This window comes from Nanorana parkeri, unplaced genomic scaffold (genome assembly GCF_000935625.1).
Source record: "Nanorana parkeri isolate BGI_ZX_2015 unplaced genomic scaffold, ASM93562v1 scaffold1417, whole genome shotgun sequence".
NCBI lineage: Eukaryota > Metazoa > Chordata > Amphibia > Anura > Dicroglossidae > Nanorana > Nanorana parkeri.
The window spans coordinates 299,628-318,554 of NW_017307685.1; the positions used below are offsets into that span (position 1 = coordinate 299,628).

At 42.3% G+C, this 18,927-nt stretch overlaps 1 protein-coding gene across 1 annotated transcript in view; it reads right to left on the reverse strand.

The window, feature by feature from the left end:
• DHX57 (DExH-box helicase 57) overlaps nucleotides 1-18,927 on the reverse strand; it is a 66,240-nt gene that overhangs the window by 44,944 nt on the left and 2,369 nt on the right. Inside the window, 6 exon segments of the mRNA XM_018569891.1 lie at nucleotides 4,232-4,440; nucleotides 4,896-4,919; nucleotides 5,975-6,777; nucleotides 7,612-7,827; nucleotides 13,469-13,603; nucleotides 14,110-14,363. Coding sequence (XP_018425393.1) covers nucleotides 4,232-4,440; nucleotides 4,896-4,919; nucleotides 5,975-6,777; nucleotides 7,612-7,827; nucleotides 13,469-13,603; nucleotides 14,110-14,363 — 1,641 coding nt within the window.

Below are 18,927 nucleotides of genomic sequence, written 5' to 3' on the forward strand. Positions count from 1 at the left end.
CCCAGAAACACGTTAACCATTTATCAATACAGGGATCGATGTTACTGTTTTACATCGCTCCAGATTCTCCCTGCCAGGGGTTCCATCCTCTCACCCTATTCTACTGGTTTTTATTCTACCGAACTGTTGTAAGTACAGCCTTAGAGCTGCGTGTTTTTACTATTAAATAACATTTTTACACTATGGAGGCGCTCTCTTTTGTTCTTTTTCTCATAGACTGGTGTTCCATATAATCTGTGGGAGCTGCCTCCACCGTGTTTGCTGTATTTTTACTGCTGGGCTCTTTTTGGATTTGAAGGCGCCGGTATTGTTTTGCAATATGGTGAGTGGCTCTAAGATTGAACACACAGAGGTGGAATAGTGTGAAGTTGGAGTTAAAAAGGAGCTGCAATAGATTATGAACTGTATATTAGTTGCAACAGATGAAGACTTTGTATTATCTCACTACGGATTGGTTTATTATTTATATTTAATATAACGTTTTGCATACCGATTTTCTGATCCAATATAGGAGGTGGTATTTTCACCACACTTATGGATATTTAAATAGCAGGGGGAGACAGCGCGGTGTCTTTCTTCACATTCATAAATGGAGGATCGAACATTTCTGTAACTGCCTTATGGAGGGTGAAACTGGGCACTCAGAAGCAGAGATCTTGATTCCAGAAACACAAGGGAAAAAGAGATCTAGTTGGTGATTTAACCTGCCAACTCCATTCTGGACTAAAATATAACTTCTTAGTGAGGTATAGCTTTTGTGAAGACACTTTAACACTTTATAAATGATTTAGAAGTTACATAATTTACTTACACGCAAACATTCCACATCACCTGTACACTTCTGTAGATGAATGCAAATGGAAATTACAAAATGTTAGGTCTACCTAATACTTTGGTTAAAAGGCAGATGGTGGTAGGTGAAATCACACTAGCTTGTCACAACTTTTGGTGACTCCAGTGACAAGATCTCACCACTGGAGGTCTCAGCTCTGACCTTACCACTTTACAATAATGGAGGATCATTCTTTCTTGCAACAATAGCAGACTCAATTCTGCTGTACAGGTTCACAAACATCTGAGAATATTTCAGGAGAGAGAAAAAGACTCCTTACTCCAGTGGTGGAGCACACAGATGGAGAGCGGTGTTAATCACTGTTAAGTGTGGAAACATCAGGTTTGAAAACTAGCACGGAACTGTTTACTGCACTGAAAGTTTATAATGACAAACAGGGAGATTAACTAATGAGGATTTTAGTTTAGTTTGTATATCCGACATTGTGAGATTTACAATCATGTTGTGATTTACAATATATATATTTAAAAACTAAAGTTTACGATATGCACTTTAATATAGCGCAGTGCATCACTGTCTTTGTAAAAGTGTTTACACTTTTTTTTGGCACAGCAGCTTGGAATAATACTAATAGAGGTTTAGGTCTAGGTGAGGTTTAGGAGCGCAAATTTTCTGTAATTTAGAATAACGTACATATTCATGCTTGGCGAGGTAATGGGGTCATGTGGATGACTGCAGATAGGACCTCCTAACTGTTGTGGAACTGAAAAAAAAGGAGCTGGCGGAGCTCACATGGCATTAAAATGGCCAACTCTTTATTAAGCATGCAAGGGGTCTGCACCTTTCAACAATTTAAAAGACTCAAAATCCCAAATGGGAAACTTTTTCGCCATTTACAGTTGCGGCATTTCTTTGTCTCTCTACTTAAAAATTGTAAGTCACTTAGACCAGCAGACCCAACACCATGACTAGTAACTCCCCCCCGCCAAGTTCATCCCTAGTGTGCCTGATTGAAACTCAAGCTCAATAAAACCCTCCTCTTCTAGTAGACTGGAAAATTCTTCCAAGTTAATATCTTGTTGGTTAGCGCAATGCATTCAGTCATACCCTGCCAGTTGCTTTCCGGATGTCCAGATGTATGCCATACACTATATTGCCAAAAGTATTGGGACACCCCTTCAAAATCATTGGATTCAGGTGTTCCGTGAAATTTCCTTGCTACTAAATATTCCACGGTCAACGGTTAGTGGTATTATAACAAAGTGGAAGCAACTGGAAACAATAGCAACTCAGCTACGAAGTGGTAGGCCACGTAAAAATGACAGATGCGGGGTCAGCGCATGCTGAAGCGGAAAGTTGCTGACTGTCTGCAGAGTCAATAGCTACAGACCTCCAAACTTCGTGTGGCCTTCAGATTGTGCGTAGAGAGCTTCATGGAATGGGTTTCCATGGCCGAGCAGCTGCATCCAAGCCTTACATCACCAAGTGCAATGCAAAGCGTCGGATGCAGTGGGGTAAAGCACGCCACCGCTGGACTCGAGAAGTGGAGACGCGTTCTCTGGAGTGAGGAATCAGGCTTCTCTGTCTGGCAATGACGTTTGGTTGTTTTTTTAGGGGTTGGGCTTGGCCCCTTAGATCCAGTGAAAGGAACTCTTAAGGCATCAGCATACCAAAACATTTTGGACAATTTCATGCTCCCAAATTTGTGGGAACAGTTTGGGGGTGGCCCCTTCCTGTTCCAACATGACTCCACATCAGTGCACAAAGCAAGGTCCATGAAGACCTGGATGAGCGAGTTTGGGATGGAGAAACTTAACTGGCCTGCACAGAGTCCTGTCCTCAACCCGATAGAACACCTTTGGGATGAATTAGAGCGGAGACTGCGAGCCAGGCCTTCTCGTCCAACATCAGTACCTGACCTCACACATGCGCTGCTGGAAGAATGATCAAACATTCCCATAGACACACTCCTAAACCTTGTGGATGCCTTCCCAGAAGAGTTGAAGCTGTTATAGCTGCAAAGGGTGGGCCAACTCAATATTGAATCCTACGGACTAAGACCGGGATGCAATTAAAGTTCATGTGCGTGTAAAGGCAGGCGTCCCAATACTTTAGGCAATATAGTGTATATTTGATGGACATGCCAGTTTTGTCACTTGTGAATAAGGACCTATACCATAATCAACATACTCCTAAAATAATTAACTTTTGTAAAGACCCATCAACCTTCCCCCTTTCTTTTCTTCCTCCCCTCTTGCCTGTGCAGTACATCCCTATTGACTTATGAAGCTATTCTCCCATTCGGCTCCATGCCACTGCAACCCACAACAATGGAAAGAACCCTGGTGCCAACAGTTACAAGCCAACTGTGCCCAGGCAAGACTACAAGGGGCCGCAGAAGATTAAGCCAGAAAAAGCGTGACTGCTTTACCACACCATAAGTAAGAAGCTGACATAAGCTGCCTCTTACCTGCAAAGAGCTGGTAGCACCAGTGCCTGCCGCTAGTTCTCCTTGATTTAAGATTAAAACGTGCAGCAGAGTAAGCTAGCACTTCCAGTACTAATAGTCCAAGCATCTGTGCTTCCCACATCAGAAACCGGTACCAAAGTGGCCAGCCAGAAACTCACTCGCCCCCTGCGATTCAAAGCCTAGAACATAAGGGTCCAAGGGCCGATCCCCAGGCTCTGTCCTTACTGGAAGTGATGCCCAGTGTTGCAAGTCAAGGGGATGCACATCAACCGTGTAAACACTAGCAACAAAGCCTCTGCTTTTCCACAGGCTAGGAGTCCATGAGGAAGTGCCGATTCTTACAGATCATGTAGCAGAGGGAGCCCCACGCAAAATCTCACCTGTCAGGATGGTTGTCCTGGGGGCTTGAAGGAGGATAGAAGTCACAGCTCACCACAGAAAGCAACAAGGGAGGTAAGCAGGAAAGAAGATGGAGGATGAAATATTTGGGAAAATAATATATTGTAGCTTACCAATCCTTAGATGTGGGGTGCACTAGGTTTCTTTTCCCATCTTGCACCTCCTGCAAATAACACACTCCCTGTCCTTAGGTGGCTCCACTGTATGGAGGAAGCCATAGTCACCTATGCCCTTGTTTACTCCATTGCATGGTGGTTTGACGTGACTAATGGCTTACACAAGACAGAATAAGGGGTTTTTGCTTTTTTCCTAGCTCACAAGATAGACACTGCATTTCTATCCAGATCAACAGGTATTTTCCGTACTTGCTGAAAATGTTCTTGGCCTGAGAAAAAAAACTAAACTAAACTAATGCAGCCACTATATCCAAGGACTGCTAACATACAATGTATTACAGTTTTTATTTCATGATGCTTCCTTTACAGCAGCCGGTTAACTGTATGAGACACTTTGAGAAAATACAGTCTTATTGTCTTTGTAATATACATACACCAATGGGGTTGAATTACCTGCTTGACACGGAAGTGCTTGCGGATTTTGGCATTTTCAGCTTGAAATGATTTGGGGTTCCAGCTGTATTTCTTGGATTGCTTCTTCCTTATGTTAACATAACTTTCATTTTCTACTACCACATTCTGTGACTCCAGATCATCCAGCTCATCCTCTTCAGTTTGGGTAATTTTATTAATCTCGGTTATTGCGGTCTGTTCCTTCTTACCTAAGAATACAAAGGCCATGACATTTTATTCGTCCACATGCATAGTTATGCTACCTACTGGTCAGGTTTCTAGGGACATGTTTTTTTTTTTTTATTAGATAATTTGGAATTATATGGAATATGTTCCATCTTATCTTCCCCACACTTTCCCAGGATTTTCAAACTCAAATTGTCAGTAAGTGTTCTAGACTTTCCCTGATGCTGTGCACGGTCACATGTGTTATGCTGCATGTTAATGTGAATTGTGTAAAATGAAGCCCAGTCATTTTGAATGCCTGTCAGCGCACATGTAACTAAACCTGACCCTTTGTTGGCACTGTACTGCACACAAAAAAAATAACTTCAAATGTATGCGATTCAAAGCTTTGTAAAAAATGTATTTCTAAATAAAATATTCTTCTATTTTATATACCTGTATAATAATGAAAAACTAAGGGGGCTTTGAGGTTTTACACAAGAAAAGCAGTGATAAGAAACTACTGGAGGGACAGGATGAAACAGAAATAAGCAGCATGAGATATGCTGAAATAAAGAGAACGTTTGAAAAGACAGATGTGATTACTAGGGGATTATTTACCAACAAGACACAAGTACATCATTGTGCCCACAGAAACTGTATCAGCTTCAAACATCCAGTACAGTTCTAGGAAAAATGTATTGCAATTTATCTGTATATTACCAGGGGCTGAAACCAACAAAGGTTCCCTGTGACGAATGAAAGGTCATAGTAAATGAGCCCCTCAGAGTCTGCAGCATCAAACATTTGCATAAATACTGAGCAATTGGTGTTGACGTTTGTGTATACTTTGTAAGTATTTAAGTACACGGGAGCAGCGATATTTGAAGGTTCTTACTACTAATAAAATATTACCACGCAGGTGGTCAGGTATGAACATGTATGCAGCCTGTGAAATCTGAAAAACCTAAAAAGGTGCCCATAGGCACTCAATGAAACAAGTATGATCTGATCACTTAGCACTACAGTCTCCAAAACATATGAAAACACACACACACACACACGCACCTTAAAAGATGAACTCTGGGCAAATAAAAGCTTAACCCTTGCGGTGGGGCCACTCCCGCACATCAAGAGTTAAGTGCTTGTTTTGTCAATGGAGCAAAAACCTGAACCACAATCCAGCTGGCTGTTAGACCGATACTTTCAGCCTTGCTCCCCCTCTGCTACAGCGGTCTAAGATCCATTGAGTCATGTCTTATACACTGTATAGGACGTGAGAACACAGAGGGACATTCCATACCTGGAGCAGAGGAAGAGATGGGTTGAAAGGACCAGGCTGAAAGGACCGGTCTAAAAGCCAGCCAAGATCGTGGTTTGGGTGAGTATAACTTATTTGTCATTTTAGTTTCCGTGACAAAACAAGTACTTAACACCTGGAGTGCATGGGTAGCCCCGCTGCAAGGGTTAAGATTTTATTTAAAGTTAAGGAAAATTAAATATCAGACCATTAAAATATTTATTCAGGTACGCATCTGACCTAAAAGCATACTTGTAATTACATACCTTCTGGGGTACGGTTTGGTTTTTCAAGAGGGGTAGGTTTATTAATAATTATAGGTGGCTTCTTGCTTTCAGAAGTTGCTGGTACTATAACAGGTGGAGGGATGCTGAATCTGTGATGCGTGTTGGCAAGCAGTTTCACTAGGCTATCTTCATCTTCTAAGCAGGTAACCAAGGAGTAAACAGCTGGTTCGCCATTCTGAGCACATCTTAAAGCTTTTTCATAAAGATATTCTGCCATATGAAGTTGACAGGCCTTTGGAAGGTTCTCATTTAGTGAGTGAATTGCTACCAGTGGTGCTTCATAAGGGTATTTGTTATCTTTTGGAAACCGAATTTCAAGTTCATACAGGTAACTGCTATCTGCATTGGCATTTAGATGAGACGTATCCTTCAAGGTCTGCTTTGGCACGTCATGCTTAAATTTACACTTTGACCCAAACCTGCACGTTTTACCTGCTGCGAAAAACCTGCAGATATTTCTAGGATCTGACATCACCAAATCTTTGGTATGGTTTTTGTGTCTTGACTTTTGAAGCTTGGCTGTCAGGTTGTCCAGCTCCAGTCCTACTGTCCATACTTTATTTGGTAGTCTCTCAATAAAGTTTTCCCCACAGATTGAGCCAAGGACAAATGCCTCTTCCTGACGAAATGCCAAGATGTCCTCCAATTTAATATCACTGGCAGATCGCGGAGCTTTTGTTTGGATGCCAAAAGCTTCTGAAAAGCACTGTTGCAGCAAATATTCTAGAGATGCACCAACTTCTCCATCATGAGTCCTGAGAGCAATCATACATCTCTCTCGATCAAAGCCATAACTGCAAAGAACAAAAAATAAGTTGTGACATTGCAATAAATTATAACCAACTATTCACCAAAAAAAAAAAAAGAAATTGCATAATAACGTCTATGTAAACAAACATAGAATGACATTAGATTTATCTTTAACCCTCATCCCAGAGAAAAGCCAAAAAAATAATAATTGGTAATCATCTAGCCCTCCAGCTGTGCTTTAACTACAAATGCCATAATCCCTCTACCTCGGAGTCATGACTGTTGCAGTCAGAGTCTTGCAATGCCTCACGGGACTTGTAGTTCCACTTGTGCAATATTTCCCTCAGTAATATTATTTTATATGGAGACCAAACATTCTTCATCTAGTATTCCAAATAGGCAGATTTCAGGTGTTCAGGGGAGAGAACATTGAAGTAAGTTGTTGAGAAGAGTAACTACCAGTTTCCAAAAGTCGCAGATAAACACTTTCTCTGCTCTGCTTTTTCTGACATCATGGCCGCAGGCCGCCGTCACTCAGAATCTAGCTATGCATTCCTATTGGCTATTTCACTTTACAATAGCCAATAGAAAACTAGCTATTGCTAGCCGTTCTGCTGTTCCGGGTTTCTCAATGCAGTGTGGAGACGGATGTAACATGGCCAACCTCTACACATGCGGCTACACACTTGGAATGGGAGTGCAGCCTGTATATTGAGCAAAGAGCGTAATGGGAAAATAAGCAGATTTTCTTATGCATCGGAGGATTAGATTTCCCTTTAAACTGTGAAAAGAGTTATACCAACACTATAAAACATTTTTTTTTTTTGTACAGCGCGTCAAACACATTGGATAAACTTGAAATATTTTGCTGGACTCACCGGGATAGTTTTCCAATAGCAAAAGTAGATATAACTGCCTCTGGTAAAGTGTCTGCCTGCGACTCTAGGGACAGTTTCTCTTCTGCCTGATCTTTGGCTATTGGGGGTGACCACACATTGAATGCCAAGTCTTCATCAGAGTTTTCATTATTATTCTCATCTTCCTCCTCCTGGGAGCTGTTGTAGTCATACCCTTCCAAATCTGATCCTACATCGCTGCAAACAAACACAGACATTTTAGTGTTACATATTTACCATTTACTTTTGGATGATTACTCTACATAATCTTTATTAGGTTTAGTTTAAATGGTTTTCTACCAGTGCCAACAACTTGAAGCACAACTAGTTATGCTAGTTATATGCCGTCACTGATGTCTTGCTTGTTGGGGTGATGCATAATCCAAAGTCTAACAACTCTAGTTTTCTTCCCAGATCAATCTTTTGACTGTGGAATCTTAAGACGCTAAAGGCAGTCCAGCAGACATATATATTATTTTAGTCATTTGTAAACAACTACGGTGTACATTTTGAAACTGGAAAACTATAAAAAATTAAATATAGGACTTATTTTCAGTGAATTCTCATTCATAGGTAATCTTTGTCAAGTTTACCTCTTGTACCTTGTTAACATTTTAATTGTCAGTTGTGACATTCTGTTCCCACCATATTGCATAAAAACGATTTCCAGGTCTTCCCTGTACTGGCAATCTGCATGTCAATGTAATCCACATCCTTCTTTAACGATTGTTGCAAGCAACTAATTTACAGGATAAGCAACCTAAATACTACATTGTTTATTTGGTTTGTTGATTTTGTAATAATAAAAAGGGTAAAATTTTTATTTTTTTTTGTTTTCGTTTTTTTACACAGTATATTAAATATTGCCTTTAGTGCTCTGTGTATGGGTTTAGAGCGTACGAGATGGCGCGTGCACTGATCTATGGGAACAATTGTTCTCATAAATCAGATTGCATAATCCAAAAATAAAAAGTAAGCAAATAAAGCCAGGCATGAAGGACTAATCGAGAAGTGAGCGACCGCCGGTATGTGTTCGCTCACTTCCCGATCTACTGAGCCGACCTGTGACAGTTTCATTGTCACAGGTCGGCTAGAACTATGAGGCGAGTGAAAAGCACTCTTCATAGTTCTGCTTTAATTGGTGTAAGGGAAAGGAGATAAGACAGTCGTCATAGATGGACAGAAAAGACAAAAAGCATACAGTGTTGCATGTAAAATATTTGGGAAGTAATGGGGTACCACATTATCAGCCTAGATAGAGAGGGGTCTTTGGAGTTCTCTCTATAATTAACACTATGTTAGGCTATAAGGATCTACGTTGGAGTGGACAAGTTGCAGCCTAGAGCCCAAAAAATGTTAATCAGAAATGGAGAAGAGGTTGGTTAATTTTCCGTTTGACAACAAAAACAGACATATTTAGCCTCTTTTAAAGCAGAAATCCAGGGAAAATTATTAATCCTTGCAGTGGGGCTACCACCCCCCACAGTAAGGGTTCAGTGCTCGTTTTGGTCTAGGGAGGAAAATAAAGTTATGCTCACCAGATCCTCAGAGCCAGCCAGCTGTGACAGCACTCCCTCCTGCTGTATCCTCCTATGCTGCAGCAATCAAATGTCCCTTGGCGTCCTCACATCCTATACACTGTATAGAACGTGATGATTTACGGGAGCTTAGACCGCTGCAGAGGTCTAAAGCTGGCCATACACCTTACAATTATCTGCAGATTTTCTATGGTCAGATGGAAAAGTTGCAACATATTCCTCTATCTACACTTAACTGTGTGGATAAGTTAATCTCCACCTGGGCCAATCTGTTGCACTTTTCCCATTTGACCACAGAAAATCTGCAGATAATTATAAAAGGTGTATGGGCAACTTTAGAGCAAGCCGGCTTGGGGGCACACACACACAAATATTGGTACCCTCGCATTTCTGTCAGATAATGCACCACCTCGCGTACAATATTGTTGCAATTTCAAATGTTTAGACATTCACTTGTTTATTTCTTTAGTTTGCATTGGTATGAGGCAAAAAAAGTGGAGAAAAAAGGAAAGCCAAATCTGACACATTCCTTGCAAAACTCCAAAAATGGACTGGACAAAATTATTGACATCTTCCATTAATATTTGGTAGCACAGCCAAATATAAAAAATAACTAAAATCAATCGCTTCCTGTAACCATCAATGAGTTTGTTACACCTCTCTACAGGAATTTTGGACCACTCTTCTTTCGCCAACTGCTCCAGGTTTTTCAGATTGGAAGGGTTCCTTTTCCCAACTGCTGTTTTCTGATCTCTCCACAGGAGCTCTATGGGATTTAGATGTGGACTCATTGCTGGCCAGTCCAGTACTCTCCAGGGCTTTGTCTGAAACCATTTCTGGGTGCCTTTTGTCGTGTGCTTTGGCTCATTGTCCTGCTGTAAGACCCAGGACCTCTGACAGAGACCTAACTTCCAGACAATGGGCCCTACATTGCACCCCAGAATTCTTTGGTAGTCTTCAGATTTCATAATGGCATGCACACAGTTAAGACATCCAGTGCCTAAAGCAGCAAAGAAACCCCAAAACATCAGTGAACCTCCACAATATTTGACTATTTTTTTCTTGAAAGGCCTCATTTCTTTTTCTGAAAACAGTAGAATGATGGGCTGTACCAAAAAGCTGTAATTTTGTTTTGTCTGTCCACAGCACATTCTCCCAAAAGGATTTTGGCTTCTCAGGTACGTTTCGGTAAACGCCAATCTGGCTTTTTTATGTTTACGTGTCAGCAGTGCGAGCGGAAACAGTTGTACCCGTGCCTGAAAGTCAGCTTGAATTTGTCTGGAAGTGGATGCACCATTCGAACAATCCTTCGTTGCAATCTTTGATCAATTGTTCTCTTCGTCCACATCCAGGGAGATTAGCTACAGTGTCATGAGCTGTAAAAGTCTTGACAATGTTGCGCACAGTGAACACAGGAACATTAAGATCTCTGGAGATGGACTTGGAAGCTTGAGATTGTCCCTACTTTTTCACAATTTTAGTTCTCAAATCCTCAGACAATTATTTGCTGCGCTTTCTCTTCTCCATGCTCCGTGGCACACAACAGAAAGGTTGAGTCAATTTTTCACCATTTTACCTGGTTGCCGGTGGGATTTCTTGATTGTCAGCACCTGTTGATTGATACAGGTGAGTTTAATTACAAATTACAGGAGCATCACAAACTTGGAATTCAATTATTTCTTGCAATTTGGAGAAGGTGCCAATTATTTTGTTCAGTCCATTTTTGGAGTTTTGCGTGGAATGTGTCAGATTTGGCTTTTTTTCCTCTACTTTGATGTGTCATACCAATACAAACAAAAGAAATAAACATGAGAATGCCTAAACATTTGTAATTGCAACAAGCATCCTGAGTGACTCCTGGTTGCTGGCAAAAAATAGTAGGTAGTCCAGATACGGAATGACCCCAATTCCATGCAGCCTGAGGGGTGCCAACGCCTCTGCTAGGACCTTCGTAAACACCCTTGGTGCTGATGACAGGCCAAATGGCAGCGCCCTGTATTGAAAGTGTAACGTCTGTGCAGGCCCCTGTATTGCAAACCTTAGCAACCTTTGGGCCTCCTCCGCCATTGGTATATGAAGGTACGCATCCCTCAAATCTACCGTGGCCAGAAACATACCTGGGAGCAACAATTCTCTGATCGTGTAAATTGACCCCATCCTGAACCTTTTGTAGAGCACTACTTTGTTCAGGGGTTTCAGGTTTAGTATAACCCTTAATCCCCCTGAAGGTTTTTTCCTGAGGAATACATGTGAGTAAAACCCCGTCCTTTCTTTCATTACCGTCACCGAACAAATTACTTCTTGCTGTAGAAGGTTTTGTATGGCTGACGTCATTTCTGCCGATCTGATTAAGGTGTGGGTGATGCGTTTCCTGTTTCCGGTGGGAGGAGCCTATCTCTCTAATGCTGTCCTGGAAGGGGACTAGAGAAATATATATATATACACACATATACTGGTAATGATTAAAATTTTCCTGTTCGATTAATCAAAATTTTTTTTTTAATCAATTATAAACGCACATACAGATCCAACTACATTGGCCTACACACACACTCAAACAGTATGATGGCAATTTATCAAAACTGAAGCAAAAGTATCTGGAGCAGTTGCCTATGACAAGCCAGTATCTGCGTTTAGTATTGTGTCATTTTCACGAGTACGAGTGCTTCTGAAAATGCCCAGTATTGGCACAGGTGGATCCCTACTTAATATAATGTATTGCTGGGACTTGCAGTCCTGCATAGTTGGTGGTATTCAGCATTGCTGTATAATCATTATACATCAATGCAGAACACCACCAGCTATACAGGACTTACAGGACTATACAGGACATAGCCTCAGTTTAAACCCCCCCTCACGCCCACCACCAGTTTAAACCCCCCCCTTCCCCATCTAGCAGCAGCTGCTTCATCTCGGCGGCCAGAGGGTCCCCTCCGACCGACACAGCCTCCTCTCCCCACACAGCTGCCCGTACATTCTACTGCTACGGGTGGCAGAGCGGCAGGGGATTTTCATGAAGGAGCTGCAGGCCCTTCAGCAGGCGGAACTCCTCGGCTAACGAAGGGAAGGAGGAGTCCGGTGACGTCACAGACATCGACGTCACCGAACTTCATGCTCTATGGGGACGAGCTCTATGGGGATGCCGACTTCATTTTCCAGCAGGACTTGGCACCTGCCCAAAAAAAATTTCTGGGATTGTGGATCTGGGTTTTCATGAGCTGTAAGCCATAATCATCACAATTATGACAAATCACAGCTTGAACTATCTTGCTTTGCATGTAATGAGTCTATCTCATATATTAGTTTCACCTTTTAAGTTGCATTAGTGAAATAAATGAACTTTTGCACGATATTCTAATTTTTCGAGTTTCACCTGTGTATATGTGTGTATATATATGTGTATATGTGTGTATATATATGTATATATATGTGTATATGTGTGTATATATATGTGTATATATATATGTGTATATATGTGTGTATGTGTATATATGTGTATATGTGTATATATATATATGTGTATATGTGTGTATATATATATATGTGTATATGTGTGTGTATATATATATATATAACATTTTTTAAAAAGGAGAACTATGGGGTTAAGTCTTTTTCCCATAGTTCTCCTTAGTGTAACGGGAGGACACAAACTAGCGTCCTCCCGTCACCCTAGGCTCGCGGTATACTGAGACGCCAAAGCTGAAGCGGATCCCGACAGTTGTGCCGGGATCCGCTTCAGCTGTGTGACTGACAGCTGGCTCTGCCCATCTAGAGGCAGAGCCAGCTGTACCCGCCCCTCCCCTGTCACGGCAGAGAGCCGTCACAGGATCGAGAGGTGAGCGAACGCCAGGAACTGTTCGCTCACCTCCCCATCTACTGAGCCGACCTGTGACAGTCTCATTGTCACAGGTCGGCTAGAACTATGAGGCGAGTGAAAAGCACTCACCTCATAGTTCTCCTTTAAAGGGGGGGTTGAACTGGCTCTCCACTTCACCTCTATACAATTTGTTGCCCTGCCTGACACTATAGAATGCGTAAAAAAATTCCCAGATTGGCAGTAGGTCCGCTCTGTATCAGAGGTCTGTGTAGGGGCATACTAGGCTGGAGGGGGCAGAGGGGGAACCAAAATTTATGGCAAGAAAAAAAAGAAAAAAGCCAGCTGTGATTATTTTAAATAGACTGTATTCTACAACCACCTTTTTCTAGAACCATGTTATATAGTTGCCCTAAAATGGGTATTGTTTTCATTTAAAACAAATTTTAAAGAAAAAACCTTGATGTTACAATAATTCAGAAATTACTCAATTGCAGCATCCAGATCTGGAGCTTGAAGATCCCGTAGTAATGCTTTCACCCGCGCTTGGTTTTCGGTGGTCATGTGAAGGGTCTGGAGGGAAGTGCTGGCTACATTGCCCCCACGGGCTCGAGAGCTGTGCCTACGGACAGAACTAAAAAAAAAAAAAAAAATGAAAAGAAAGGTACAAACATAAGGACAGTAATACAAATTCTAGTATTTAGTAGAAGTTTAGTACTTAGCATTACATATTACATCATATTCTTACCAAATATAACCACAACATCCAGTGTCCGGTGTCAGTGACCTCTCTCACCATATGCTTGGCACCGTCATAGTTGGGTGGAACCATAAAAAAGGTACACGGGTACATCATCGCTAATGATTGTCACTGAGACTATGTGGTTTTTTTTTTTGGTTTTTTTCTAAGTGATAAAAAAAAACTACCTCTTCAGTGTGCATTAAGCCAAGTTTAATTCTTAAGAATCTGCGCTCTGCTTAGGCACGCATATTAAACAAGCAAATAAATGTCATAATAAAGAAAACTATGATGAAACTATTAATTTGCTCAATTCAAAATTGCAAATTAATTCACTTCTCCAGGCAATTAAAAAGGAAAGGTCTCCAAATGATCCAGCAGCCCCAAACAGGAGTAATAAAAGAAAAAGTGGAAAAAAGCATTACCTTGCTCTCACTGGCTTGCTTGAGAAACAAATATCATCTCCATCATCCCAGGCTTTACTAGAGCTTTTTTTGCCTCCTCCCCCTCCGCCAGGTTCACATCTGGAACCTTCTGGTCTGCCACCACCTCTTCTGCCTCCTCGCCCACCTCTTCCACTACCGCGCTGTCCTTTGCCACCTCCTTTGTTAGGCTTTCCTTTCCTTCGAACTGAAAAGTCCATCTGTAGGTATATGATATGTAGAGTAAAAAGCAAAAAGTACAGTCTTCTAATAGGTTGTTCATATAATATACAGTTAAAGTGACATTAAAGTCAAAAAAATGTCCCTCCCCCCCATGTTAGCACTTACCTTAAAATTATGTCTCTTATTCCGATCTTCTTTCCTGATGTTTTCATCTGTCCCTCCAGCGGTGCGGCGGCCCTCCGATCCAGCGCTGACTGCTCTGTCCCTCCGGTCCAGCGGTGTCTGCATGCTGGTGCACGCGTCCATAGACTTACCTTGCGTCTGTCTCCGCTTGTCTCCCGGCCGAGAATGGGAACTGCGCATGCGCCCGCCCCAAGATCCTTTGCGGCCGTACGAGCAGTTCCTGATTCTTGGCGCGGGAGCAAGCAGCGATAACGAGGTAAGTTTAAACCTAGTTAAAGCGCTTTTTTTTTTTTTTTATTTAGACTTCAAAAAATAAAAAAACGGAGGGTTTAGAACCCCTTTAAGCACAGGGTACCTTTCAAGATCACACAAGTTTAAAAAAAAATGTCTGTGCTGCGAGAAATATCTGGGCTGTCCCTCCTGACCTCTGCTACAGGAAGATGTTACTTGCCAGTTTCTTGTGATGAGGCATTTACTTTAATACTTTCTGGGTCACTAAGCCGGAACAAGTATACAGACCAGGAGCTCGGTCTGACTTCATATGCTGCATGCTTGTTCTTGGTCTGGTACTTAGAAATATTGAAACCATAGACAGCCAGGTAGTTAGAAATGCATAGGCAGCCAATTAGTTTCTCAGTACAGGTTTGCTTTTAATTGGGCATACAGAGATAGGTATTTCATTGATGGCCATTAAAAAGATTTGATACATTGTACAATTTAAGATATTTCATCAAGAACTACCAATGATTTTCCCTTTTGACACCTAGAAATCATGATTTTTCTCATTTACTTGAGCAACAATATGTCCAGTGAGCAACCTGAACAAACTCAAAAATGTTATGGCCTGTTCACACTGGATGCCTTGGGGCTGCGATAGAAAAAGCAACCACCAACACATAGACAAAGCAATCCACCTTGGCTCAGTTCACACGTGGTGCAATAGTGTGTGCGCTGGAAAAAAAAAAAAAGTACTGCATGCGGTAGGTTGTTTTTTGTTTTTTTTAACGCAATGTGGTACAACATAGTACAAACGGGTTACATCACGCTGTGCCAATGCATTGTGAATAAACTGTCACTCATGACATTTCACTTAGAAGTCGCCCGATTATTGGATCAACCAATAATCGTTACAGACGTTCACAGATTTTTAAATAATCTGTATCAGTCAAAGTGACCGATAATCGAACTTAATAATCGGCTAACTAATCGATTTTGAAAATAATCGTTAGCTGCAGCTCTAATTACCGATAATAAACACTGTGCAAATTTCAGCTGATTCGAGGAACCAGCCGAAATTTACACAGTGGGTGCTGGCGAGAAGCCCGCTATCTGCTGATTCTGATATGTTTTTATTATTTTGACAGTGGCCGCCGTCAGGGTAAAAAAAAAAACAGACAAAAAAAAAAAAACACACCACACAACAGATGGCAAACACACCACACAACAGCTACTGCACCCGCCCTCTGCTGCTGTCAATCAGCAGAGGTGGACCTGAAGTTCTCCTCGTTGATTGGCAGCAGCGCTATAAAAAAAAAAAAATTATAGCAGGGGAATCAGCAGATAGCAGGGGAAGCATTAGCTCCCCTGCTATCCGTTTTCTTTTCTTTGTATTCTGACAGCGGCCATTGCCAGAATAAATAAAGAACTAAAACAAACGGGGTCGACCAATGTCAGGTTATCGATACTGAAAAATCCATATTGGCCGATCCCTAAACGTTCTAGCAAAACAAGTAAACCGTGCGATGCGCTGGGATTGATGCATCAGCACTGTGCGGTTAGGGCGCACCAGCAGCCGTGTGAATGTAAACCCAAAAACAAAACATTTTATTATAATTATAATACAGGATTTATATAGCGCCAGCAGTTTGCGCAGCGCTTTACATTACTGTATATGGAAGACATTACAGTACTATTCAACACAAGATGGTAAGGAGGGCCCTGCTTGTGAGGGCTTACAAGTAAAAAAAAAAAAATATAGATGTAATATTTTGCAGCTTACTAGTGTTTAGATGTGGTGGCTGCATTCATTTTTTTATGTCTTTATTTTACCTGATAATGCTGCAAATAACACTTCCTGTGGCTGTGTTCCCTAGGTGGCTACGCTCACTTCTAAACAAGTAGTTTACAAAAGATTCTTGCCTTCTCTGCTGCAGTCCCCCCTTTTCACCTACCGTACGTTAGAACCAAGCTACTTTACAAATGCATTCCAACCTTAGGTCTTGTTCTTGCTGAATATAGTGACAGGAGTTTATCTCAATCATGTGCAGTTTTGGGGAAATCATGCACGCTGCATGTTGAGTGTGCAAATGCCTATAAAAAAAGCATTCCTCTTACTTTCATAGTTTTTTTTATAATTTAATGTCATAGAACGAGAGGTGCACTGATATGCAATTTTAAAAACCGAGAAAAAAAAAAAATGTCAGGTCGAAACCGAAAAAAAATAGGATTTTTTTTTTGTACTTACCGTAAAATCCTTTTCGCTGTGTTCATTGAAGGACACCGTGAAGATCGCTAAATCTTGTACCACTGGGTGTACTGCCACCTGCAGAAATAGGACACTAGGCACAAAAACAAAACAATAGCCTAGGGGCGGCCCAACCACCCATGTGCGAACACAGCCTCAGTTAGTAGCAAGCAGTGAAAACAAAACAGTAACAGCCAAACTAAGGGCAGGTGCTGTGTCCTTCAATGAAATCGGCACATGAAGATAGGCATCCTTCAGGTCTATAGATGCCAGCAGATCTCCCTGACGTAAGGAAGCCACCATTGAGCGAATGGTTTCCATCCTGAACTTCTGAACCCGCACAAACTGGTGAGAGATTTGGAGGTTCAGGAGATAAATACTGTCTTTCTTAGGAACCGTGAAGAGATTTGAATAAAAGCTTGTGAAGCTTTCGGAGTGGAGAACAGGAACGATGACCCATTGAAGGAGCAACTACCCAACCACCCTGTGAAGGTCCAGGAGATGTTGGGGAGAAAGATGGGAAGTTGGATTTGAAAAAGCAGTCTGGAGGACGAGCCAGAAACTATCTTGCAGCGCGAGGTAACCACCTTGAAAACCCACTGGTCCGAGACATGAGAAAGCCAAGGGCAGGAAAAAAGAAGTAGCCGTCCCCCCACCTTGAGAAGAGAAGGTGGGGGCAGACCTTCATGCAGAGGAAGGCTTACCGGAGGGCTTGGCAAGCTTCGCATGCCAGGGATGCTTCGATGTAGAAGAGGTGGAAGGTCCAGATGATTTACTACCTCTGCCGGGATGACCTTGGGAACGAAAAAACTGCTTTTGAGCAGAAAAAGAAGGACCTGGTTTGCACCGCAAATCTTTAGATTTTGTGGTCTGTGGCAGAAAGGTGCTCTTGCCCCTTGCAAGATTCTTGATGATCTCATCCAACGTAGTGCTACAATGACGGTCCCCCTAGAAAGGAAGCTCCGTAAGAGCATTTTTGGATGCCAGATCCACCGACCAGCACTTAAGCCATAAAAGCCTATGAATTACCGGTGACAAAACTGGACAAGTTTGGACACCAAGGGCCCAGCATCCAAGGCAGTGTTACAAAAGGTACTTGAGGCCCTGAACAAGCTGATCAGCAAGCTCGACATAGGACAGAGCCACATTCTCACCAGCCATTCCATCATGAAGCAACTTCGCCCATTCCGTCAGGGTCTGAGAAACCAGAGCGGAAGCCAAGACGGGTCGAAGTAGGGTCCCAACAACTGTGTACATGGACCTAGAAACTGCCTCTGCCTTGTTGTCAATTGGGTTTCCGAAAGGATGGCAAAACCTGAACAGGAATGACCATAAACTTATTAAGATGTAGATCACTTCCCATTCATTCATAATTGGGGACACAGTAAACATACTATGTCCTCATTTATTTACAAGCAGTCAGAGATCACTGATCGCTGACTGCTTGTACTCGGTCTCCATCTTGACTCACTGTCGCAGGAGGCTGAGCGAGCGGTGCAGAGAAGAGAGCTCGGTCTCTTGTGACAGCCGACTCCTCCCCTGCACCGCTGGCCCGGCCTCCTATGATAGCTGTTTCCAACCCCACTCAACTCTCCTGATCTGTCACAGGAGGCTGAGCAGGGCGGTGCGGGAGGAGAGCTCGGCCTCTTGTGACACGCCGGCCGTTCACAACGCTCTCCTCCCCCGCACTGCTCAGTCACCTGTGACAGTTTCTCTCCTCCCTGCTGGATGCTGCACTGTGTCAGAGGGGACACAGAACAGCGCCCACCGGGAGAAAACCAGGCATGCACCCCAATTTCATCCGAAAGATAGCACTTTCGGCATTTTGCCAAAAGTGCAATTTTCAGCAGATATGTTTCGGCGGCCGAAATTTTGGTACATCCCTACAAAGAACACTGAATTATAGTGGATTTTTTGGGAGGGAGGGGGGGGGGGGGGGTGATAAGAACAAAAAC